The sequence below is a fragment of the Grus americana genome, chromosome 5, assembly GCF_028858705.1.
Source record: "Grus americana isolate bGruAme1 chromosome 5, bGruAme1.mat, whole genome shotgun sequence".
NCBI classification, from domain to species: Eukaryota; Metazoa; Chordata; class Aves; order Gruiformes; family Gruidae; genus Grus; species Grus americana.
The window spans coordinates 12,761,489-12,787,952 of NC_072856.1; the positions used below are offsets into that span (position 1 = coordinate 12,761,489).

Below are 26,464 nucleotides of genomic sequence, written 5' to 3' on the forward strand. Positions count from 1 at the left end.
CCGGGGCCCCGCCCCGCAGCTTCATGGCGTCTCGGTTATGCTGGGTTCGGGGCCGCCACCGCCGCCATTTTGTGCCGCGGAGAGCGAGGCGCTTGTGCGTCAGCGGGGGAGCGAGGGAGCTGGGCGCCATTTCCTTCCCCGGGGAGGGCGCCCGGTGGCAGCGGCGCTCGGGGACATCGCGGGTCCCTCGGCGGTGGTCCGCGGGGAGGGGACCACTAGGGGCCGGACGCGCCCTGAGAGGGCTGCTCCTGGCACTGCGGCCGGCCCCCCGCGGTGGGGACGGAGCGGCACGGCCTGAGGAGGCAGGCGCCTGGAGCTGGGCCGCCGGGCGCCAGCGGGGAGGGACGGCTGGGCCGCGGTCTGCCCCCGGGCCCCGGCCCGGCGCGTCTTGCTGGACCCGTGGCGCCGCCGTTCCCGCGGCAGGCGGTGCGCGTGGCTCCGTCCCTTGTTGGTACGGGAGCCCGGAGGAAGGGAGGCCGCTGGAAGGGTGCCGGGGCGCGGTGCCCTTGCGGAGAGGCCGCTCGGGGCAGGGCTGGAGGGAGCGAGCACCTTACCCTTCCCCAGCCTCGTTACCTTCAGCCCAGCTCTTGTGGGTAAGGACTCTGTTCTTAAGGTTATGCTTGAGAATATTTATCAAGTCATTTTTTTTGGTATGGAAACATTGGTCCAACACCAGCTCCGCAGGCAATTAAAGGGTGTTGCAGTTATTTTGGTAGACGATTTTTCAAGAAAACGCAGCTGTGCAATTAACATGAGTTATCACCATTGACAGACCTCAAGCTCTGTAGGGCTTATTTGACCTTTCCAAACATGACTTAGAATAGCATTTAAGATTTTTTTGCCTGAAACTCTAGAATAATAGTTCTAAATCCTTGCAGTCATACAAACAGCCAAAAATAGCTTATTCCTGCATAGGCCTAATACAGTGCAATTTTCCTTTCTTAGTTTCAAGTTTTCCTTCCTGTCCTTAATTGGAAACTTTCACCCAAAATACAAATTACAGCTGTCAGTTTGATTGGATGTACACTAACAGTGAAATACCCAAGATAAAGTTCCATTTGGGGTTTACCGACTCCTTTATGTTAATAGATTACTTGTTAACATCTCTGCAAATCCCACGGTATTCCCCATTCTGAAGTGCTTTCTCTTTCAAGCATCAACATCTGAGAATGTCTGATTATGAAAAGTAGAAATATGCAAGCCAGTGACACCCCATTTTAAGTTAAATACAGTACATATTGATTGCAAAGTAATTTATAATCAGTGCCACACCACCAGACGAATTAAGCCTTTCCACATTCCTGGTGCTGTGGAAGGTCCCACAGAGCACAGGGAAAAGAAAAACCCAGCTCAGGGAACTCAAATCTGGCTTTTATAGTCCAGAACAGCATAATAGAGCCTTGGACCTTCCAAGTTTTTCTCAGATTTTGAAAAACTTCGTTACTACTACATTCAGGTTAAAACTTGAATAGTGGATTGAGCAGAAATGCAGAACTGTAGCGCTCTTCCCAACTATATTTTCTAAAATACCCCAAATGCCCACTTCTGCCATAGAAGCAGTCCTATTCCATATACATACATTAGCAAGCATCAGTCCCATTGCTGAAACTCCAGGGAAGGATGCAGCTGTGTATCTTGGTGTTGAATACACATGCACACACAGAGCATCAGCAGGGATACAACTGCCTAGAGGAGGAACTGCTTAAGTACGAAGAGCTTGCAGTTTCTGAGAAGCGTCTCGACAGAGTTATGGGAACAAATTCAGGCCCAGGATGTGAAATGAGAAAGCGTGTATGATGAAGGACTGAAAGGGAACTTGACAGAAACGGGCAAAGATAAAATGCGCTGAGAAGCTTCGTGATGTTTCTGCTCTTTGAGAACTGATAGTTGCAAGAGGAGATTTCCTTTAGAAAAATACAACTTAAGCCATAAAAACTTATCAGGTATCAATTACTAGGCACAATTAAAACCATCTGCATGTTTATTGTTGGGTATTCTGTAATTAATCCACTGCAGACTTCTTGATTCTTGCAGTAGTAATTCTAGGCCCCAAGAGATTTGAACAGAGCTTTGCTGTACTATGCTGACACCTATTAACAATTCTTTTAAGGTAGTTATTTAGGGAAAAAGGGTATTAAATTTACCCCGTATGTCAACATTGTAAAAAAATAAGTGTATGACATAAGCCTTTTGTATTTGACACAGTTAAGAGAACTGTGCCTAACATTTCTGCTCGAAGAAATATTTTAGAGAGGAAAATAGAAACCTTAGAGGTACATAACTAGAACAGGACTCGCAAGTACTGCAGGAATACAGCTACATTCAAAACACCACACTGAAATAAGTGAAGATAAGGATTTGCTTTAGATGTTTATTAATCCAAGGAGATCTTCCATAATAGAAAAAACAGAGGCTTCAAATTTCCCAGCTCTTCCTTTAGAGTTGCATTATCCTTGAAAATGGAATGGATAACTGCAAGTTCTACGAGGAAGATCAATTTTAAATTTGACATAAGTGTATCACTGAAATTGATATATTGCATCACAAAATGCACTATCACCAACAACAACAATGCAAAATTGTTTTGCAATTTATATAAATACATTTCTTGGAGCAAAGGAAAGCAAAGTTCTAGATCCATTCTTAAAAAAGATGCTCCTTGCTAACCAGTCTAGCGACACATAAAAGCACCCTTGAAGTAAGACTGTATTCCTCACACCAAGATAAAATTCTTCCCTTGACTTGTGACTTGAAAAACATAACTGTTCCAGAAATGGCAATGGCACTAAGTTGGTGATTTTCCCCTAATTTTTTTCATCTGCTTTGTATATAGAGCCTTCTCCTGCTCTATTGTATCTTCTGCCACAGGGCAAAAGCGTCTCATCTGTCTTAAAAGGTTCGCTTACATTTTTTGGGATGCATAACAAGATAAGCAGATACCCAACAAGCAGATGTTCAGAAATGTTTTATGTCAAACCGGGCATTTTTCAAGGTCAAGGAATGCACAGGAAGAGGCATGCTGTCATTATGTCTGTCACCTTTTTCTACAAAAATAAAACCTTGTCTAGAGATTATCTTGAGGCCGGAGTACACGTGTACGTGCTCATGAGTTACACATTTACAAAAAAACCCAGTTCTGTACTTGGCCAGTCAGCTGAAGACTCCAAAGTACTACTGTGGTTCTTGTACTACTACTGTAATGGATACTGTGATTCAAGGCTTCACGTTTTAGGCTTTTTCACATCAGGTGCAGTATCCATCCTTTGCTTTTAAAGTATCCCTTTGGTATTCGGCTAGGGCAATGTGGCATTATAGTCCTGGCTCAGTCTCTCACATTAGCACTCTATGTGCAGGGAATTGTATTTGCCGAAGGAAGGCAGACCAGAGAGGAGTGACTGGAAAAACCCATTACACCTGCCCAGAGAAGCGCTAGCGGTTGTGCAACAAATGGAAGGCAGAGCGTGGTGCTGGTCAGCTCATCAAGGAAACCCCAAACCATGAATTCCTGCTACTCTGCTGATGCAAAAAACCACACCACACAAACCAATTTTCTGAAGACTGCATTTTGAGTATCATAATATATATATGTGCATTTCATTTTTACAGATATAAACTCAGTTTATTTTTAACCTGTATTTAAATTTTGGAGGCTTACATTAAATTAAGGTAGCTTGTTTAATATCAATTGTAACAGCAGGTGACATTTTTATATAAAAACAGCCAAAAGAAAAAAAAAACATTTGATTTAAAAGACCTGACACCAATGATCTCAAGGCAAGATCAAAAACCTATGGATTTTTGCTTTTAGAAAAGAAAAAGGGGGCATTTAAGCCAACCCATTCACAGCATCTCCCTGCTGGCTTCTTCATACAGTGGTTTTGATAGTGGTCCCAGAGGGAACTGTATTTTGCCTCTCTAGCTAAAATACTAGTTACTATAGCAACTTTGAAGGAAGAGAATTGTGGCTTCAAAAAAGAAAGATTGGCAAAACTTCAAATACACTGTCTGGATCAGGCAGACGACAGCACACGCTAATGCTGGGAGTGCAAAAAGAGGGGGAATGAAATGCAGGAGTAGTGCACCTGCACTACCACATGCTGGAAAAAGACTATTTTGCAAAATGAAGGGGTAAAATTGCATTCATAGATCATAGCCCAGATTAGCCAAATTAAATTGCTGTGTTTTTCATAGATTGCATATATAGAGGTTTCATCCACACACTTCAGTCAACTCTTGAGAGCAGAACTTCACATCTTATTTACCTGCTTTAGAGAAGACAACTTTTTCCTCAGTGCTTACAGTACACATTTCTATCCAAATTTCACCTTGTACAGTGAGATCTTTAAGAAAAACAAAGGACACAGAGGGTGTTGGTTTTGTTTTTTTTTAGCAGCAATGAAATATCACTAACCCCTTTTTACATAACCGAATTCAAGTCACAACCAGAGGTGACTGCACCACAAAGTCACCAGGTACAAAACTGCTAGTTCATTTTAAATTAATAACTTGAAATTATTTTCCCCAATACATCCCTTATTTTTTATTTTTTATAAACAGCAAACATTTTGCTATTTTTGTACATAGGCTAGCAGGCTTGTTTCAATATGAAAGTGCTAATTCATTTACAGATTTACCAGTTATGTAGTGCTACATTAAGTGTCCAATATTCTACATATGAACAATCTTGATAAATGGAAATGATGAAGATTAAGTAAGGCTATCTGATTACCTTATCTTATTTACATTAAAAGAATAGACACCCAATAGGAAGGGAGGAAAGGGAAATAAATTGGGCAAATACTCATACCGCCACAGGTGTAAAAATTAAGTCTGCCTTCTAGCTTGTCCTGTAAATGAGACATTTTAAATAGTCCTGCAGCCCATGCCTATTTTTTTTCCTCAGAAAAAGAAAAGCTGCCTTCATGACATCCCCTCTTGATTTCCGATTTCCAAAGTGTGTCATTTGAAGCTTTAAATTCAGATTCTTCCTATCTTCAAAAAAACCTCTGGTTTGCTTTCCAGTATTAGGTTGTATGATCAGGTCCCACTTCTGGGGCTTTTGTCCAATCTGTTTATCAATTAGTTTAGAGTGAGTTGTAGATAACATGAACCAGTTCTGGAACCACTATTGGGAGGAACACAAGCTCTTCACTACAATCACACAGTAGCAGTAAAGTGATAATTCAATTCATTCCTGGGGCAGGGCCTCCAAAATTAAATGAAGTTGGCACAACTGGAGCATTGAATTTGTATCCTCCATGCTTTTCAATCATTTTGGATTCTAAAACAAAACAAAAAAACAGAAGGAAGATATTTTAGTGCGTGTGTAGGGGGGAAGACAGATTAAGATGATATGACTGACCATTTTGAGTCTCCCAGAGATCTAGGTTTAACCTGGGGTTACCCAAGAAAGTAATTGGCACCCACACAGTGGAAATGTGCCAGGCCCCAAACAGATGGACTGATTATTTATTTATTTAAATGTCTCAATATTGTTATAGCTATGCTTAAATTAATTTATATTTTAAAAAGCCCACACTTTAGTTTTTGGACAAGAGCACATAATTTTCACACTTCAGAAACAGGACCTGAATGAACGCTGGACTTCTGAACTGGCTAACAGGCACCCAAATTCTTTCTGATTAACATTAATAGACTTTTCTGTCAAATCAATAAAAGAGCACATGTGCAAAAAAGCAGCACACATATATTAGCTACCTTTTCAGTGTTCCTATCTCAATTCAACAATATAAGCAGAAACAGCCACTGAAGCACCAGAAGCAGACTTTTTAGTATACACACATTTCCCCCCCATACCCAAGCAGATAATTTGGAGTTTAGGTTACTAGACCATATAATAAAATTCTTAAGAGAAAACTACCAAGTTTATCACTTTTCATTTGCAACCAAACCTTAAGATCTTTAGGCATCTGAGGTCCACTGTAACTAACAGCGATACTAGTCCTTTGTAAGACTTTTTTACAAGCTCTAATACATGGACAACTGAAAATTAGGTTGGTAAAGAGCAGACAGAAATGTGTATTTCTACCTTTACTACAATCTAGATAATGCAGAAGAAGGTTTATATTATTCCCAGCTCAAGATAACAATGCTTATCAATGTTTTATTTCCAGTCTAAGAGCTTTCTCGTACCTCAAAATAGTTGCAATCTCTCTCTTTCTGGGAATACAGGACAGCTTGTATTATCTAGAGCATCTGCATTTTGTCTCTGTTTCTTTGGAAACAGGCCAGAAAAATGTTGCCATGGCTGATGAAGGACAGGGGGAGAACATGACCTGGGGAGCATCGCTTTGTTCCCTCCTGGCTCCATAGTGCACAGAAGACAAATCTCTTAGCTTACGGAAATTCTTCTTAGCTACATTAATGAGAGATAATTATATTCCAGATCCTCCTAGCAGGATGTCCCCATGTGTGGTAGGTAGCCAAATAGAATATCAGTATGCTCTGATAGTATGCAAGAATTTCCTGTAAGGATCTAGTTGCTGAAGTTAAACTTCACAATCTGAACCTAACTTGCTCTATGAATAAGCAGCTGGAAAAAAAAAAAAACACAAACAAAAAACCCAACAACATTCTTTTTCATAAAATGCACAAGTCATATATAATATCAGTATGATGTCTAATGCATGACAGGGGTCACAGTCACAGTGAAACTGTATTCTATAACCATTAAAAGTGGATCATTCGGGACACTTACAAGCTTTGTGGGATAATTTAGGCTGTTTTCTGACAAAAACTACTTACAAAATGTGCATTCTTACTACCAATCTTTTTATTGAAGATTTCTGAAATTCTATTTTGAAGCATTTTGTAGTAATTACTCAGTAAGATGCAGATATGAAACTGGACTGACACTCAAAATTCAGCCTTGACTTTAGAGTGATCTGTATTGGCTTACTATCAAACACCTGGGAAAACTTGGCAGGGGGGGAACCAACACAAAAACCTGAAGATATGTCCATTTCCTATATTTTTAAATCTGTATGATCTGCATTGAAGAATAACAATCTGAAATATTTAATACGCTTAATGATGTAGCTTTACAGATGGATACTACTTCCATAATTTGGTATTTTCCCACCCATAGAATCAGTCTATCCCAGCTGGACTAGGTCACATCAGGAAATAATTCATCAGCCACTTAATATGTTTGTTACCATACCTAGAGTTCATCCAACTTCAGGTAATCAAATCAATTGTTTTCAAATCCAAGCAATTATGACAAATATGCTTTTATGTACTTGGCCACTTCATTAAGATGTTTCTATTGTTCCTTACACCTGTGATACACCATACAATTTGTGCATTAAGGCTTTGTGACCTGACAATCTTAAGAGATTTCAAACATCTCTGGAGCATAAACCGACCCTGGTTTGATGAAGACATTATCAGGCTTGAATTATAGGCATTTTCTGTATTATGCTTCTTGAGCACAAAAACAGCATTCAAACAGCAAAAGAAGCATTAATGGTATAAAGGGGGAAAAATACCATGTGCTGCCCGCCTCTGATCTGCCAGAGTTGCTATGTCCTGCAATTGTTTTCTTTGTTCTTCATTAAGGCCCTGTGTCAAAGCTTGGTACCACACAGGGTTACGATTCTGAATTGCTGCAAGAGGAAGAAAACATAAGCAAAAGGGAAGTGTTCATTAAAATGTTCTGTAACTCAAAGCTTACTAACTCACTACTATTTTAATCAGAATAATATTCTGTTAGGGTTACACAATTCAAGAAATCTAAAAACACTAATACAAACTCTGACCTCTTCCCTCCCACCATAACTTCATTCAAGCACCTCCCCCTGCTTTGAAAGTTTAATGATGGCTTCCACTTTCCAAAGAAAGAACTTGTTCAAAGCACTAATTGGAAAGCCTGCTTGGAAGCTTTCAACAGGTTCTAGTTTACAATGGTATACACTAAAATTAAGTTAAACTATATTTCCTTTCTGGGCCAACAAATTAAAGTTACTTACTCTGAAAAATTGTTTTAAATATCTGATATTCATCAATAGGGTTGTCTTCATCATCAATAATTGTGGAATAGCCTTCCAAAGCAGTCTCTTCAGCATCATCTTCTTCCCAGTCTTCATCATCTCCATCTTCACCAGCCTGTTTTGCTAGAATTTCTAGATATTCTTGACCATCTTCATCAATGTCATCTTCATCACTCCCCAATTCCTCTGAGTTAAATATAACACACAAAAAAAAGTTTATCTCAAGAATTGTAAGAACAACTCTTTAGGAAGATGGCTGATTATGCAAAGCAGGCAATGGAACTGGTAACAGTATAGTGCAGACTGGAAAGGGAGCAGCTCATTTAACTCCTCTCCTAGTGCCATGGTCTTCCCCCCCCGACTCTTCCCTCACTTACACCAACTATGTAAGTGGGAAAGCAAAATTTTATTGTCACAAAAATGTATATAGAAAAATGTATATGCAAATCATTTGGAACAGCACTTGCTAAAACTTTAAGCAAAGCAACATTTGTGCTCCAAAGAAACTTTTAAATAATTTGATGAAACACACTTAAAAGCACATTCAAAAGGGCTGCTGAAAAGAATGCTCGAGAAATACAAAATGTAATATTATGAATGATATACAATGACAATAGTCTGTAGAGTCCAGAATTCAACAGCAGAGATCAAAAAGAAACTGGGCTTTAAGTAGATAGATGAAAACCAACAGATATTCCTTCTGGGTGTGAAAAAACTGTTCCAAACAATCACTCACAAAGACACCAGGCTGATGACGGAAAGATAAAAATAGGGAACAAGAACTAAAAGCTTAAGCAGAGAATAGGGAAAGGTGGAATAAAGAAGCGCGGGGAAGTTGTAGGTAATTGTGAACTTCACTGAGACAATGGCAAAAGATGTGAAAGTTTGTGAAATGACTGTATGAAGAAGGTGGTCTATAAAGGCTAATCATGTTGAGATTACATTAGTCCAGAAAAAAAAAAATCACAAGAACTGTCATTTTCAATACACAGCTAAAACAGCAGCAGCTCATGGGACATGTACAACGGATTAGAAGGATTCCTGGAAACTCCTTCTACTGACTTTTACCCCTCCCTAAAATGGGAAACATGCCCCAGTAGTAATTGCTTTCAGTAATGACAGCATCCACACACACAAGCTAGCTTGATGTGACTTTGAAGAGACTCAGCCTAGGAAGTTAGTTTTTAAGAGGGCCTGGAAAGTAAGTCAGATCTCTTAATGACTTTCAAGTGTATGTCCAGTGTTCTACCACAGCTTTTGATTTTTGGAATTTGGGAACTCTGAAGAATTCCACAAAGGAACTCAGCCACTCCATCAGAAAACAAATGAAAACCACAAAGTAACAGCGATGTTTCAGTTTCCATACCTGTTTCCTCATCTTCTTCAGCTTCATCATCATCATCGCTGTCATTTTCATGCTCTGCATGACATGCATATGCTCTTTTCAATCCATTGAATAAAAGAATAAAAGCTGGCAGGATCTGGCCAGCAACTTGATTTAACACTTGTGGTATTTGCTCCAGATCAATAAGAGCACACAAGCCAAGCACACACATCTTTCTATCATGAAGTCTACAAAATGAAAGAGTAAAAAAGTTACAAATGTTGTTATGATTTACAAGCAGATAATATAGAGGTGTATCACAGAGAATAATCTTCAGAATTAGAAACACTTACCCCAAGAAACAGTCCACATCATTAAGCCACTGTGTTATGAAGTGATTAGTGACAGGCTCCACATTATTGGGAAAACGAAGATTTTCCAATGTATTTAATAGTAAATGAGGATTGTAATACAAAGCAGCTATGGCAACCTGGAGGCACATTGTTCGCAGTTCACTTGTTTTCACTTCTCTGGTCAATCTCTCTAACGCAGCTTCCACAAATAAAGGTATGCACTGAAGAGTGAGAACCGTTACAAATTTAGTGATCAAAAATAAATTTTGTGGCTCTGTATTTCACACTAAAGCTGAGAAATGGCACAAACCCAGTCCAGCACATAAATACAGAGAGCATAAAATGGGAATAATATTTAAACGCCAGCAGAAGTCATATACAAAGATGAAATGAAAAGGTGAAAAGATTTAATCTACTGAGCACATGGATTTTGTGACACCATGCGCAGTAAATGTAATTCCTGGTTATATAATCTTGTGTTTTAAAAAATGAAAAATAGAGGAAATGTGTACATTAGGAAGTCCAGAAAAATCAACTCAGTTTTTTTAATATCCACAAAGTCAAGAGATACTATTATCATTCTAAGAAAACAGCTATTCAAAGGAGTAGTCTCTTCAGAGATGCCAAGCTGAAAAAAAAAATCACTATAGAAGATTTTCTTTTAAATAAATTAAAAATTAAAGTTTCCAGGGACCATATCCACAGGTATTAAAAAGCATGCAAAAAATGTTTAATTAGCTTGTCACGTACATAATGGAAGCACACAAAGTCATCTTTCAAATTCCAACTTCCATATGTGCGTAATGAAGTCCCTAGTTCCTCTATGACATTAATTGGGATTCCGGGAACTTCATTTTCATTCTTATTTATTTCAAGGCTATTAACTTGACAGATTGAATAATTTTCAGGAAATATTCACTAGAATTAACTCAGAATATAATTAATCAACTTTTAGAACCAAGGTGCTCCTAAAAAGTACTCTTCCAGATCCACAAAATCACTTTACATTGAGTTTTGCAGTGTTCTAAATTCTGGAGACCAAGCATGCAATAACTCTTGCTGCAGTGCTGTTAACTAACACTGAAGTAGAAGACAGGATAATTAGTCACACTACCCAAACTTCTCAGAATGGAATTCATGTTAATACATTATCAATTCATATTTGAGAATAAAATATTTTTAAAATATTAGATATAGCAACCAAACTTGTTACCCACCTGATCAATGCCACGCCCTTTACACTGAAGAATAATTACTTCTAACAGCTTTGCTGCATGACATTCTGCATCTTCTCCAGCGACTCCTGTAAGGACCTGAAAAATAACAATTACAAGAAGTATTTTCTATATATTGCTTTGAAAAACTGATACAAATTTACCCACTTATTACAATGCTAGCATAAACATCCATCAGTGAAGCAGCCAAATCTACAGCAAGGGCTCAGTATCACAACTAGAGATTGAAACATTGCTGAATGTGGGTAAAACTAATCTACGTGTACAAATATTCAATAACTCTATGGACACAGAGCTTACAATAGTAACTGTATAAGCGTGAGCTGCCATTTTGCAAAGGTTTGTTTCCATACACAAAAAAGTATTTACAATCAGCCTGGTTGCAACTTGTTTTCAAATACAGGCTGGCAAGAGTTAATCACTATAATATTTAAACATCTTCAAAATAATTACTCAGGAAATACCATGAGCAAGGCAGCTGACAATTCACCATAGTTCTTATACAGATACAACACATGATATCCAGAAGTGGAAAACTGAAATCCCCACAGATTACTATTAAGAAACTATAAAATATTAACACCATCTTATAAACAATGTAATATTCTGGAAAGCTTTGTATTCTACGTATCAATTGGATAAAGACAGCCCAGTTGGCAGCTACCTGTAATACACAGGAGCAGAGAAGCTAAGTTAAATACAGAAAGAATGCTCAAAAGTGACTGGACTGAGTCAGAACAATTGCATTCTGCTCCTGGCTTTCATCACTGACTTGGCATGAACTTGGGGAAAATACTTCTATCCCTCTAGTTTCCATCCCTACTCCACTTGTTTTAGCTAATAGATTTAAGACCTTTAGCATACATATGGTATGTGGTATCCTAGCCACAGTGAGGCTACAGATCTCAGATAAAAGAAACCATCTACCTTTTGCAATACGCATACACATTTTGCACGCCCATATGCACAAAGTGTATTACACAAAACTCGCATGCACAAAAACCTGGGTTGTTTGATCTGCTTTTATTGTGTATCCTTTATTTTCCCTTTTCGCAAAAGCATATATCTGAAATTTGATGCAACCTCTTTAAATTTCTCTGCAATCACTTAATTTGTGGAATCACAGAGGATGTTAAATAGCATAATGCTTTAAGAGCAGATGTCAAAATTCTTCAGTTTCACAGTCTGCTGCTGTGGAAAAAAGTACCCAGTTTAACAGTGTATTACTTCAGAGATCAGAGGTTTTGTTATCACAAAGGCATCTACTTACCTTCTTGCACATACTGTAGATCATTTCAAGATATTTCGTGTCTGACAGAAGTGTATCTGTATCAACAGTAACATAATTATGCAAGAGAGGCATCATGTCTGTATTAAAAGAAGAATGATCACAGTTAGATACTGTTTACATGTTTTATTAGATGAGCTGTTCAAATCAGGTTGAAATCTATGTATTAATAAGTTAATTACAGTTCTTGCTTAACGTTTGTCAAGACAGGCATGTATCTAGCTACTGATGCCTTAGCAAAACAAGTCTAGCTGCAGCAACAGCAGAATAAAATACTTCAATAAAATACCTCTCTTCAGTGCTCTCCTAACATTTCAATCAAGATGCAATTAATTGTATGGTTGCATATAAAACCATTTGGCTTTCTGATTTATCTGTATTACTTACCAGTAAAATAATCAAAGCCATCCTGCTGAAAGACTTCAAAAACAAGAGGAAGAAGCTGCCACATTTGTGCAGAAACTTGTTGACAGGTCAGACTATGAGCCAAGGAAAAGATCTCCTCGTAGAACTCTAAAACAAACAGAATCTAGGTAAATTTAACGCCATTCCCATACACTTAAAAAAATAAGCCAACAGAAATACAGGTACCTAATACATGCTGCTGCAAAACTGTTCCAATCACTTGCAAACAGATCCCTTCCAGCTGCTGGGTAATCTGAAAAAAGGAGATTTATGACTATTTTCAATACTTTGGAGTTGAAATGAAACACATTTTAAAATAAAATTACTCAAAGCAGTTTCTATTTATACAATATAGTCTTCTAAAAACAATTCAGAATTTCTCACATTTTAGAGCACTAAATGTATAAGAGCAGCAGTCTTAGCTAAGGATTTGTAAGATAGCTTTTAAAACAAGGTGTGTCTGGAATATTCTTTGAATATTGGAAGAATCTCATAGGGTGTCCTTTAAAAAGAAAAGCCTGACAGTAATCCTATGGAACAGTTCAGTCCCTTTAAAACACACTAAGTAAATGTATATATCATAGGGGTAAGCAATGGAAGTTGCAGGAAGTATTTGCTGTTCTGGAAAAGTGAAATTTTAAAAAAACAAAACAAAAACAAACCAAACAAAAAACCAAAACCACCAAACCAGTACCAAACCACCTCCGAAACCTAGCTTAGCATGCTCATATGGTATGTGGGCAATCAGTCTAAATGCTGATCTGCAGAATCAGACATTGTTCCCAATTAGTACTTATTAGTCCATGGAACAGCTAACAAAACAGTCGTTAACCTGTTTAGGGCACTTACCTTGCACAGGGACAAATAAGGGTTGAGTTTCTGGTCTTAGCTATGTAGCACAGGATTTGAAACTAACCAGCTAAATACCTTATCTCTTGGAACACTGGTCATCCTGTGTGAGATGTTTCTAAATACAAATGTTCACTGATCAATGCTTTACACTTGAGTTCCTCAGGACTAGCATATTATTCCACAAACCTTTCATTTAGATAGCAAGAATTTGCCGACAAAAGCAAGTACATGAAAACCTTGTTGAGCAGCTTCAGCAACAAGGAAATGAGCTGAACTGGTCCTTGGTTTATGGCATGGTAGCACTGGATTCCAGCCTTGGGCATGCAGAATTCGTACTATTCTGCTTCCTTAGTAAAGTCTTCAGAGCCCTTGAGAGTACAATTTATTACTGAATTATTTAGTCACTAAAAAACTACATAGCTGACTTTGTCAAGAAGGATTTTAATTGGCAATAGCATCTTTTGAAGAAGCTGTACTCTGGACAGAAGTAACTCCATTCGGTACAACAAAACTAAACAAAAGTTTTCATCACACTGGAGAATTCTACAGTGCAGATTAGGCAGGTAAACAAAACTATCATTTAGCACAGCCACAAAGCTGTATTTACCGACATCGATTCTGGTGCAGAGAGCAAACTAAGTCAGCAGAGTCAATGTTCAAAGCTAACTGAAGTTTTATCTATTTTCTCTGAAGGGCAGACAGACCTCATCAAATCTGATGGGTTTTTCCAGCTAAGTGACAAGGTTCCATCTGGTACAGACAGTTGCTTTCACCCGTTTGAACAAGATCCTGGATTCTCAGGGGAAACGCTGTGGCAACATTTATGTTCCAGTACTACACACATTGTGTTAGAAATGTGACCCACACTGTTACAACTTTGTTACATGATAAGTACATCACCATTTTCTGTTTTAAAATATTTTTGGCTGAATGGACAGTTTTTCAGATAACAATGTCAAGAACACTGGAAGTACAAAAGACTTTCAGTGTCTTAGACAATACATATTAGCTTTAAAGTAATTTTTACTTACTTCCTTGTGATCTTCAACTACACTGAGAAGTGTATCAATAGTATTCAAGATGCCCATTGCTGTCACTGCTTTGTCATCACTGCCCTCTTCATCTGGTCCAGTTTGGATCACCTGGTTAAATGTCATTGCCTGCATGTAATAGCAAAAACAACCCATAAATATGTAATTTAATGAGGACATGCTTGGAGATGAAGAACAATTGTGCAAGTCTGGTATTCTACACAATTTAAGGAGGACTTCTGTTAAGAGAATGTACATGAACATTAGAAGGTGACTGCTCCATTCCAGAGTTTGCTTTAAAGATTGATAAAATTTGAATGTTAAGCCATTTGAGCTGTGATCCTTTATCCATTCATGAATAAAGAGATATAAATTAAATTACTTTCCCTGCAAAAGAATACATTTTCTACAAATAAGTTTCTGACACAAGGTCTAATTGGTAGCTGAACTAGACTGGACCACTTCACAGGCACTCCCAGAGAGGATGTGCAAACAATTTAGTTTTAACTCCAAGGCAAGGGCCTTTAATAGGGAAGCACTGAGTTGACCTCTGCTTTTGAAACCGTAAGTACAACTTGCTAGATATGGCCATTCAAGTTCTGAATTTCTCCTGCAGATTCAATATTATTTTCACATTATGTACAACAAAATTATTTCCACACCAAATTTTTTATTAAAAATCTGCTCTTTAATTTCCCATTTTAAAACAGAAAACCTCAGTCACATTGTGGAGACTACTTACAATGTGCTACCAAAATTCATTATTAACAGTATCAGGAGAAAATACGTATAAAGATTTCTCAAACATTTCTACAATCATTCTTAGAAATTTCCATCTAGCTCAAATTATGAAGCCATTTTGAGAAAGAACAGGCTAAATGTAGAAGAAAATTACTTGTATCAATGCACTTAAGCAGACTGGAGTAACAATAGCTATTGATTGACAAACAAGTATCTTAATTTTAAATACCAATCTTTCACATATTAAACATCTTCCAAAGTCACCAGAAAGTCTTACCAAATGCTGTGTCATTTCTACTGCAATTGGGGTAACTTCTTCACTATATTCACAGATCATCTTCTGAATCACGTTAGTAAGATCATCATTTTCAGTCTCTCTTATAATATGAAGTAAAGCTTGCATTACAGGTCTAATGAATGGAGTAATATATTCTTTAGCTGTAAAACAAGTGGAAATAAGAAAGTCAATATATACTTTATTAATATTTAGTGCTTCGGCATTAATATGCCAAAAACATGGGTAGTATAAATCATTACAGCAATACTAACATTCAGAACAATTTTTCAATAACAATGTATACCAAGAGGATCATGACTGAAGTATGAAAAACAGAGTTCTACAGTCTTTATGGAATGCAAGATTACTTATCAATGCAAATTTTAACTCAACAGGAATGGGTACACAGCCATTTTTGTGAAATTAGCCAAAGTATTTGATACAGAATTTATGTTTGCTTTGTGGCTTTTATGCCAGCTTTGGGAATACTAAGCAATGTAAAGCCTGTCGGAATAAAGACAACTTTTTAAAAAATAAACTTGAACATGAGTGAATGTATGCCGAGACAGATATTCTTACACTGCCACTGTGTTTCTGATTCAATTATTAGGTGCTGTAAAACTGGATTTACCGTACCATGAAATTGTGATAATTTATTTATAAAAAATACAAAATTTTCCATCTGGAAAATTACAGTAAGCGATTACAAATTACAACTGCAAGAAGTAAATTAACATCAGGAAAGAAGAAAAGAACAAGTCTCCCTGAACATCACAATATTAATGCCTATTCCATTAAAGCTTGCTGTAGCTTTAAGAAAAGAGGGCTACCTTTCTCTTGATTACTGATCAGAACTTGAAGTGCTATTGCAGCTTCCACTTTCACAGGCATTTCCCTATCATCTATCAGACACCGTCTTGTGAGTTCTAAGGCTGTCTGGAGATTCTGGTCACTCTTAAATTTGACTTCACAAAAATAATGAAGAACCCAACAAGCCTGAAAAAAAGACATTGAACAAATTCAGTGCTACAAGACCTACAAACAGGATTATAGACTACTCACATAACCATAACCTACACAAATAATTAAATCTGAAGTATAAACTGTTGAATAAAGATGCTGTAAAACTTTTTAACAGATGAAGATGTTTGAGAGTGTGGAGGCTGGCCAGTGGGAGGCTTGTCTTTCAGACATCACTAGACCAGTACTATGATCTCAAGTTCATCTTTGGCCACAGGTTTTGTGTGAGCAGTACAGTCTAAATGCAAAACGCAAATAGACCATGCTACCAGACACAGATGGAAAACTATGCACACAATTCTGCAGCCATTTAAAAACTACATGGTAGCTATAGCTAGTCACACGTAAAGACTGACACTAATCTCTGAAATAAGCATACAATTTATTGCAGAAAAGGTGCAGAAAGCAGTGCATTTGTTAGAGGGAAAAATTTAAAGAATATTCTTGAACTCTTCAGTTGAAACAGACAGTGCAGCTTAACAGTAAATCTTACACTTTCTTACCCGTGCTCTCATGTAACCAAGCTCACTGCTGAACAGAGGGAACACATGATTCTGCAACATATATTCCATCTGATCTTTATATATCTTCTTCTGTCAGAATATGAATAGAAACACATCAGTTTAAAACTATATATAAAAATGCATTTCTAATCCAGTAAAAAAATGTCATATATAAAAGTACGAACGGCATAACAAAACTCTCGGAGTTTTAACTTCCCCCTTTAAGTCCATTAAGCAACAATGAAATCCCATATGAGTAATTAAACTTGGATCCTATGTGGACTTTTATAATTTTCAGTCAAAATAGTGACACTTTTTTCCCCTGTCATTTTTGACTCCTAGATAGACCTTTTGCTTGGCAATACATTACTCTGGTATCAAAAGTGGTCAGGGAGACTTCTCGGAGCCATGGTCCAAATACAAGTCCATGCCCTGTATCTTTTTTGCTACCAGTGATTCAAAACCTTGTAAACCCAAAGAGCTATTCTCATTTCTTCTAAGACACTATATGTGAAAGAAAGGAAAGGAGGAAAAAAAAAGGACCAAAAGAACCACCAGATTTGTTATGCTTACTTTTAGGAGAATTTCAGCCAAAGAACCAATCATATGTAAAGCACCATCTTTCTTACGAGGGTCAGCGTTTGGCTCCGTAAGGATCTGATAACAAAAGCCCATTGTCTTCTGCAAGACCTAGATTACATATAAGGTTAGTCAAAGTCATTCAATCGTCTCAGATACCATTCTCAGCGCTCTGAAATGCTTAAATCTCTAATAATCTGCTCCAAGTCTAGAATTTGAAGATGGTTTATGTCTTTGTTATAAACACACAACATTCTTGATGGATAGGTCCTAGGGGAATGGGGAAATATAATAATCACAAATAGACCAGTGCAAAATAAATTTGAGAGAACTGATGAATTTTAGTGTACTATGATATGACAGCAGAAAAGTAAAACTTTTATTAGTAGTTCTTTCAGCAAATGGAGACTATAAACTAAACCTAGCTAACATTGTATTTAAGTAAAATCCTTGAATAGCTTACCTCTTTCCTTTTACTACATGATGTAAACAATAACGTCTGAGCAGCAGTTGTTGGAGAAATGAAGTCTTCAAATACATCTATTAAGTAAACATATAACAGCTATAAGTTTTGGTCCTTTACCACAGTTCATGATCCTAATGTAATCTAATGATTTAGTATGAGACAAAAGAGCAACAATTTTCTCTTTTTTTTTAGGTGGTTAATCATGCTTTCTTACTACAGATATTCAAAGACCAAACAACAATAAGACATGGTTGGAGGTGCCCGATACTTATGTTTCACCTTTTTCATAATCAATGGCTCTGCATGTCTAATTTGAAATTATATGTCTTCCTTATTTTTAAGATAAATCTTCTGTAACAGTAGAAGCAGAAACAGTGGTCAATTTCTGACATATATGTTACTTGCCATACAGGCACACACACATAATTGATCGAGTTAAAAAAAGCTAAGTTTCTTATTTCTCTGCAGAAGAGAATTATCAGACCTTGTATAATACCTGTACTGTTTACAGGTCTGCCTCTGACCTGAGGGACAAGAAACTCCCAAACACATCAAGATTCCTTGTTCTAGCCACATAAAAGTCCTAGTGGGGGGAAGAATTTGTTCAGGAAGTCTGCAGTATCTTCCTTCTTCCCCAGCCTGAAAGGACTGCACAGGCTTAGAGTAAACCCCAACAACAAAGCATGGAGGTGAAATGAGACAAGTCTGGAATGCCAGGCTTGCTTCATAATGTTTCATTTACTGTTATGGTCAATCTGTTCTGAACTATGCCACGTGTGAAATTCCTTAAGATTGTAAAAACTGTAGGGCCTGAAATACTAGCTGTTGTAAAGCACTTTTAATAACATTAAAGTTACATAATTATTGTTAGCAAGACCCAGACTGTTTGACTTATAACAAAAACTTTGTAACTGTCAAAATTAGTCACTTTTTCAAGTGCAGAAACACCTGTGTCATTGCTGTCACATGTTATCTGTCATTTCCACCAGTATATCCAAAAGTTAACTATATGAAGTTACATGATTTTGATAATACAAACTGGTTTTCTCCCTTTTTTTTTTTAAAGATTAAAGCCATCTCTATTTTCATTAAAAAATATCAAAGTCCTGTCTTTGTGTGAAGTCATATTTTAACATGAGTAGATTTCAAATTCTCACCAAATTTCATGCGAATATATTCGTATGGGTCTTCTTGCCAAAGCTCTTCATCAGCATCTGTATAGCACATCAATGGAAAAATAACATCTTGGATAATTCCCTGCAATAAAAAAAAAAAAAGTTGAAAACAGGGTGGCATTCCTAAATCAATCTCTGTATTCTGTCCTGTATGTCACGGATTTTGTCCATCCTGTCACTCCTCATACAAAATACTAACATTCTAAAACTTTTTGGACATAGTGGATTTTTTTATGTGTACAAAAAAGAGATCTTTTAACTTAAGGTAGACCTACAATACAGCACAAGCTATTAGATTTGCTTTGGATAATGGTATGTGAAGGTGATTCAATGCCATAAATTCAGTAGTTAACGCCATCTCCAAATTTGTTGTGTTGCTGTATTACACTGTAATCCTTAATATATTAAAGCACAAAGGATTGACACAAAAAAAATCAATTAGCTAGCTTTGCTCAAGTATCAAGGTAACCTTCACCAAACAGGCTTAAACTCTTTCCACCAGCAATTTATAACAGAAGTCCCTAAAACTTGAATTCCAGCAAGGCTAGGGACACCATACAACAGACTGACTCATGTACTACTGAGTCATCTAAGTATTAAACCCTGAAAACGGCTTACTTGAATATGAGGTTTAAGATTCTTCCAGGTGACTGCATGTGACACTCCTTGATTGATGTAATTCAGTGTTTGCTGCAGAACTCTAGGAGCCATGTACTGCTTCTCCTTGTATTGATACAACACCTTCAGCAACACCTAGAAAAATCAGATGTCATTAATAGCTTATACTGAGCACAAAACATTTTAACCAGAATTCTAGCCTCCCGCACAATCCTACATAAGAACCCCTCTAAATCCAACAAAAAATCCCTGTTTATTCGTTGGACTAAAATGGGTACTGACTAATCCTTCTACTAAAGGTCATTGTTAATTTTATAAGGCAATTTGCAGCTCATATCAGATGCTGCACATCATTTAAAATTACAATCCTTTAATAAGACAAAACATATATACCAATTCATCACCAACATAGCCCAGGGGACCTTTCGCTCTGAGGTTTATTATTCCATCTTGCCACTCTTTGGGGGCAGAAATTCATGCCCAAACACTGGATTGGTAAAATACTCTACACTCACATAGTCTACTGATCCTTGCCTATGTACAGCCTTACAGCAATGACACTGTATTAAGTATGTATGTGCGTGAAGAATGATGAACCAGCCTCTCCCCTTGGCTTTCTGGCCTCAATTCTTCTCCTGAGGTGGCATTCAAAACTATTCAAAGGGATTTACATTTGTTAAAGTCCATGGCTCTCCACAAATAAGGACGTGAAATGGACATGGGACCATTACTAGTAATTACATTCCACCTGACTGCAAAAGTTTGGTATTGGTAATGCAAGGGGGTTTCCTCATAGCCCAATCCAGGTCAGTGGCAAGACTGTACTTTCAAGAGCAGCAGCACCAACTGGAGAGAAACGACAAATTCCATTTCCAGGCTTTCATTTAATTCTTCACATAAAACAATGCTTTTAAAAAATCCAAAACTGAAGGAACTGAAAAGATATCTATCCATCTGTAATATCACCCAGACAACATTTTGGGAAAATGAGATGCATTATTTTGAAAAGTAATTCCATTGATAACATTTATTATACAAGCACTGAAGCATTTCTCCCAAAGAAGATGCCTCACACTTGAGTTTAAAGAGGATGCATTCATTCACTATGAAATTCATAGCTTTACAGACGGTTTTACGCTCTAGATGCATTATCAGTCCTCAAAGTTTAACGGTTTATGTTTAAAAGCCTCCTGGACTTAAGAAAGAAATTACTGGTTGTCACCCTCACCTGAGTACAAGGCTTTGGTGGCATTAGATATTGACTTAGGATAACAAAAGGGAGCAAACATTCAGGCTTGTAGCTGTTTCAAGGATTATCAAAGAATATATATGTCAAAATTCCTTTTTAGTCTTTTGTGAATATCTAAGAGAGAAAATGATTCTCTGCAAAACCAATACCTTAAGCGACAGATATTTGTAACTTCCAAAATCAGTAAAACGTGAGTACATGGTAAGACAAACATCCTTCTTGAAGTTAGAACAATTAAAAGGAATGTTCATCATTGAAGAGTCTAACAAACTGGTAACAAAAATGATTAAACATGTAAACAACTTTGTAACATATTTTACTTCCTTGATGGTATGCCTTAAATAGTCTTTCCAGAAGTAATTGGGAAACAAACGAAGACTGGGATTTCTTGCGGCTTTACACAAGGGTACATGACATTCTAAAGATTGGCTTCCTTTATAAATTTCAACACAAGCAACAAAGAAATTACCATCACTGTACTAGCATCATACACTGAACTTTTATAATGCAGGGATCTGAGACACGCTCCACAGTCTAAGTCACACCATGGTGGCAGCTCAGGAAATACTTAAAAAAATACAGATTAGGGGCTCTTTGTTCTAGGCAAAAGTAGTAATCCTGGGTCTTCAGCAAACTAGAACTTAACATATAATAATAAAATATTTTCTGTGGAAAAGCTTATATGAGAAGGTCCAGTTTGCTGGTGTATTTGAATTTTAGAAGGATCTGAAGTTTCTTTTTTTTTTTTTGAAAGAGAGAGAGATTCTCCAATGTAACAGGGTAGCACACAGCAAAGCCTAAATTCACCAACAGTCAGTGAAGGGATGGGGAATAGTCTTTGGAAATGAGGACAAAGCTGAGGTCTAACAAATGGTCTTTGCAGCCACACTACTTAGGACAAGTGTTTTGGTCCTCTCTTTTCACAAATCTAAGCAGTTTCCTAATTCAGATGTAGTAAGTAAAGAAAATAAAGAGATGAAGAAAAAGTTTAAGAATTGCAGTGAGGAAAAGCAGGATGTGGGATGGAGGCTCCAGGGCGAATAAAAGACAATTCTGCGACTGTGCCAAGGAACAACCGGGCAGTAGCGTTTGACCACGACTTAGTTCCAGCTCATCAGATCTTTCAAAAGGGGAAATGTCTTGAGCAAAACAGCTGCTAACACAAAGGATAAGAATCAAGGTATTCCAGCTCGACAGCTCAGCTTGTTTTGGCCAAGCTTAAGAAAGTTTAGCTAGAACTAATGCTGAACGTACTGGATTTTTTTTGGGGGGTGGGGGGTTGGTGACATGCACATGACAAAAAGATGTAGAGTAGATGAAAATAATCAAGGAAAAGTAATTATGAGAATAATATTAGAAGTATGTTTCAAGTTTATACTTGAACAATCTGTAATCCCATACCATATATTTATCTATTACTCCTTTAGTTTAAGGTGCGTACACTTTGGAGAGTAAAGAGAACTGAGTGAAGCATATTACCAGAACTGGTATTCTTCCGTATTTCACAGATTTCCAATTTTTGTAAAGAAATACATCCTGTTCAAAAATCATCCATAACATTGATCTGAAAGATTCAATTTATTGAGCATACATCCAAGATTTCTTCTGCACAGAAATAGAGGACAGCACCTTAAAAATAATCTGTATTTCTAAACAAGTTACATTATTGTATAGGAAGAAACTGTAAGCATTTTAAGGTCTTGCTTTTTAGCAATTTTCTTTAAAGTCTTGAATTCTTGGCGTTTCCTAGATGCAGTAACAGTAAGGATCAAATCTGATTCAAAGAAAATGTAAAGAAAAAACATGAAGTATTTTGCTGAACCATTTATCTTTTCAAAGACTTCTTTTGCCCGTACAGTCTTTTGTCAGAACTTCATTTTATCTTGCAAGTGCAGAGCAACCAGTAAGGTCTTAAAGAACATGTAATAACTGTCTGATGTCGTCTACAGGTGACATATGAGCAGGTGGTGATGCTGACTCCGCTTGTCTGAGTTGGGATGGATATATTTCCTAATACTCGTGACAAATGTTCTTTTCCCTTTCAATACTTTGGATGACCTTCAAAAACATGTTTAGGAGATACTTTCCCTACTTCTCCTCTTTTAAAGTCCTGTAATTCATTATAATTTCATTAGGAATTACTAAGAAAACTTAAATTGAACTAAGAACTGTTCTTCTCCTGATTAAAATAAAGGCTTTGAAGAAAACATTCCGCTGAGATTTTAATAAATTAAGTCTATTTACATTTACAACCTAATCACCTTAATATAAACAGATTTATGAGCCAATACAAGGAAATTTTACAAAAACTACTTGAAGGTTTTTTATAAATAAACTTGTTTCAAAAGAACAGAAGTCAGCGGTACAGCCAGGAGCTGAGAATTAGATCCCAAAATTTCCCAATATTCATGGGAATTTTCCTGCTAGTTCAAAAAGCTGAAATTACTGACTTTAAACGCATGCACTATAAGAGAGGCAGATGACAATTCCTGCCCCACCAATCCATTCTGTCCCTTCAGGAAAACCTGTAGGTTGCTGCCATGTGGTAGGAGTATCTGAATTTTGAAGTTACTTCAATCAAGGTAAATCAAGGATAGTTCGGCCTAACATTAATACAGCAGGTTAGAAACTGCTATAGTCCAGAAGATGCTTTGCGTATAACAGAACCTGTACAGGTGGCAACCCCAGGCAGGGAGATGGGTGGAAAGCGACACCTGTTTGTAAGCAAGCCTCTGCTTGATCAGGCTTTTGCAGAAGGCAAGAGAGCTTTGCATTTACTGACTTAGAGTCAAAGAACTATATCATCAGAGTTAAAAGGGTAGGTAAGAAGGTCAAATACAGCTCATAAACATTATACCTATCTCTTCCAGAAAGAGAAAAATTGATAGCATTTATCAATCATCCGAGGGCTTGTTATATGAGAGCAATTACTCTATTTATAGATTATCAATGCTGTGTAGGTTATTTTCAGTCGATTGTCCTACGTGACAAATTAATAATTTTTTTAATATTTTTATTCTTTTAAGCCACAGTTGTCAGCGCTTTCCATACCAATGTGCTTAAAAAAACCCCATTGTGAAGAAGAGCAAGAAGCCTTTACAGAAAATAATGAAATAAGAAATCACTAGTAACTAACTCTAAACTTATCCCAAAACCCTCACATTCAGTGTTTCTTACTTGCTGAACACCAACAGCAAATGCCTTCAGGAAAACTTCAGCGAACTCATTGTACTCCTTGGAAACATTACCAGGGCTTCCATACCTAGAATTAGAAGCAAGTATGCAAATTAAAGAGTGCAGCAATATTATTGACTTGAATATTTGTTTGCTTTTTTAAAAATAATAATAGAAGAGAAAATACCTCTCAAAAAGTCTAGCTAAGATATGTAAAGCCCACTTCTTGCATTTCCACCAAGGCAACTCAGGTCTATCATCTTCATCAACTTGAAGGGTTTCCTTTAGGGGGAAATGAAGGAAAAAAATTTACCAACTATGCATAAAGAGTTATTTTTAATAGTTATATATTATAATATATAATTATATGTATTTTGAACAGCTATATAGCATATTTTGCTTTTAACCTGCCATTTGCACTTCTAGCTTAATAAAGTATAAAGTACAGCATATCTAAAAATAAATCCCATGATATATGCTGCATAAATGGTCAACAAATTATTGAAACGAGAAACCAAAATAAGTTGTGCTATAATTTGAAAACAACAGAACTCCCAATCAATGTGTCTCATCTATGTAAAACATCCTATCTATCTTAAAAATTATTTTCTTGGCATCTATTGAGAAAATACAATGCAGAAATGAAAAGTTAACCTTTTTAACATTCTAATGAATGAAAAATATTTAAGCTTAAAGACATAAATAGCCAAAAGCCACTTACAGCTGGTACATCCCTATCGACAACAGTCTTCAGGATTTCTATCCATTCAGTCAGGTTTTGCTGATTTATCAACTCCAAAGGTAATGTGTACTTATTAAAAAAAAGGAAAAATAAATTTATTATAAAGCAATTTGAAAATAATGTTACTTTCACAGTTTGAATTTTAGCAGATAAGCAAATTACTTGGAGAACCAGGCCAAAGAACTTAACACAACCTAGTCTATATCCTCAATATCCTCTTTACTCCAATTCATTCTGCTTATGAAATGCTAAGACACTACTTAAATGGGTCTTTCACTAATTTCTGAATCAATCAACAGTATATTAACAGTTTCATTCCAAACTGCTGCATTTACACTGGTAATTCTATGCAGGCTGGCCTCTTCTAATCTGTCTAGCAAACACTCTACCTTAGAGGATAGTATGCATTGGTTCTATCTAACGCCAATCAGGAACAGCACTGTACAAAAGTAAAAGTACAGCACAATCAAGCACACCAAAAACCTGTGATTCATACTGCAGTTGACTAGTAGGGGAAATGATTCAGATATAACCTAATATTGTTAATATTTCTGTCACTTGCTATTTTAAGGAAAAGCATAATTAAATTACTGATCAAGTATATACAACATTTATTTTTCACCTGCACAAGGGCATAAAATATTTTGAAGATCTGTTTCTGGATGAGGACAGACTGATCAGATGGATCACTCAAGAGCTGAATGAAACTATCCTTCAGAACCGGTAGAAAATGTTGCATTGCAGCTATCAAAGGACTCCGCTCCTCTGGTTTCTTGTACCTTTGGAAAAGAACAAACTAGTTTTGTAGATCTTTCAGGTAGCTTTTGAATTTTAAAAGTACATCTTTCGCCAGTGTAGACACAAGTAGGTTATATTACAGTTCATAACAATATATGATTTAAAAAACCCCTAGCCATTTCTTGTAACAGAATTTGAAATAAAGCTATAGCCAGACAACACTACAGTTAAAAGGCAAGTTAGAAGACCGCTGAGTGTCCATTACTCCACTATATATCCACATTAGTTTTCTGCTGGTAATGCACTCCTGCCAACTTATTCACTTTGAATACTGCACCATGTTCAGCCACAAAATTACAATAGTGAAAAGGAATCAGAGCACTATAAAAACTGCAAGAAAAAAGGTACACATTTATTGCCAAGAATGGCAGATGCTGGGCTAGTCAGTAAAATTCCAGAAAGACATTTATCAGAATTCACAACTTATCAAAATATTTCTAGAAGCTAGATTATTTCACTAACATTGAAGAAAGCAAACTCTGAAGTCTCTCACAGTTTATCATTGCTGCTAACAATTTGATAGAGACTGTGGGTTTCAAGGCTGTGGCGGACCCTGACCAGACTTCGATTGCAACCTCCACTGAAATAAATAGTGCCTCAGACCCTCCCATGCTGGCAACAG

General features: G+C 36.9%; 2 protein-coding genes and 1 non-coding gene across 5 annotated transcripts in view; 1 reads left to right on the forward strand and 2 right to left on the reverse strand.

Moving 5' to 3' along the window:
- Nucleotides 1-23: 23 nt before the first annotated feature.
- LOC129207504 (translation initiation factor IF-2-like) lies at nucleotides 24-14,507 on the forward strand. The gene is made up of 2 exons (XM_054828538.1): nucleotides 24-593; nucleotides 14,163-14,507. The coding sequence occupies exons 1-2, from the start codon at nucleotides 24-26 to the stop codon at nucleotides 14,202-14,204; spliced, it is 612 nt and encodes a 203-aa protein (XP_054684513.1). The 3' UTR covers nucleotides 14,205-14,507.
- The window catches only part of IPO7 (importin 7), a 43,970-nt gene continuing 19,853 nt past the window's right edge, over nucleotides 2,348-26,464 (reverse strand). The window contains exons 5-25 of one of the 3 annotated variants that reach the window (XM_054828532.1): nucleotides 25,667-25,823; nucleotides 25,024-25,113; nucleotides 24,490-24,584; nucleotides 24,306-24,390; nucleotides 19,880-20,014; nucleotides 19,244-19,343; nucleotides 18,084-18,160; nucleotides 17,615-17,731; nucleotides 17,042-17,131; nucleotides 16,349-16,514; nucleotides 15,519-15,679; nucleotides 14,501-14,629; nucleotides 12,804-12,870; nucleotides 12,600-12,725; nucleotides 12,195-12,292; nucleotides 10,907-11,002; nucleotides 9,690-9,910; nucleotides 9,379-9,584; nucleotides 7,992-8,198; nucleotides 7,512-7,628; nucleotides 2,348-5,281 (exon numbers count right to left, since the gene is read on the reverse strand). In XM_054828532.1, the coding sequence (XP_054684507.1) occupies nucleotides 5,184-5,281; nucleotides 7,512-7,628; nucleotides 7,992-8,198; nucleotides 9,379-9,584; nucleotides 9,690-9,910; nucleotides 10,907-11,002; nucleotides 12,195-12,292; nucleotides 12,600-12,725; nucleotides 12,804-12,870; nucleotides 14,501-14,629; nucleotides 15,519-15,679; nucleotides 16,349-16,514; nucleotides 17,042-17,131; nucleotides 17,615-17,731; nucleotides 18,084-18,160; nucleotides 19,244-19,343; nucleotides 19,880-20,014; nucleotides 24,306-24,390; nucleotides 24,490-24,584; nucleotides 25,024-25,113; nucleotides 25,667-25,823 (2,638 nt within the window). In that variant the 3' untranslated portion in view covers nucleotides 2,348-5,183. Of the gene's footprint in view, nucleotides 5,282-5,302; nucleotides 6,377-7,511; nucleotides 7,629-7,991; nucleotides 8,199-9,378; nucleotides 9,585-9,689; nucleotides 9,911-10,906; nucleotides 11,003-12,194; nucleotides 12,293-12,599; nucleotides 12,726-12,803; nucleotides 12,871-14,500; nucleotides 14,630-15,518; nucleotides 15,680-16,348; nucleotides 16,515-17,041; nucleotides 17,132-17,614; nucleotides 17,732-18,083; nucleotides 18,161-19,243; nucleotides 19,344-19,879; nucleotides 20,015-24,305; nucleotides 24,391-24,489; nucleotides 24,585-25,023; nucleotides 25,114-25,666; nucleotides 25,824-26,464 lie in introns of those variants that run through there. The other 2 variants (XM_054828533.1, XM_054828531.1) reach the window with 2 other exon arrangements.
- Nucleotides 16,661-16,842, reverse strand: LOC129207727 (small nucleolar RNA SNORA23). The gene has a single exon (XR_008577531.1). It is a non-coding gene; the product is annotated as a small nucleolar RNA SNORA23 (small nucleolar RNA).

What these genes read in the sequence shown, in the direction of transcription:
- LOC129207504 (XM_054828538.1), top strand. Translation starts at nt 24, where the DNA reads ATGGCGTCTCGGTTATGCTGGGTTCGGGGCCGCCACCGCCGCCATTTT. An exon ending in CTTCAGCCCAGCTCTTGTGG is followed by an intron (nt 594 to 14,162) that starts GTAAGGACTCTG and finishes TTTTCTCTGAAG; the next exon opens with GGCAGACAGACCTCATCAAA.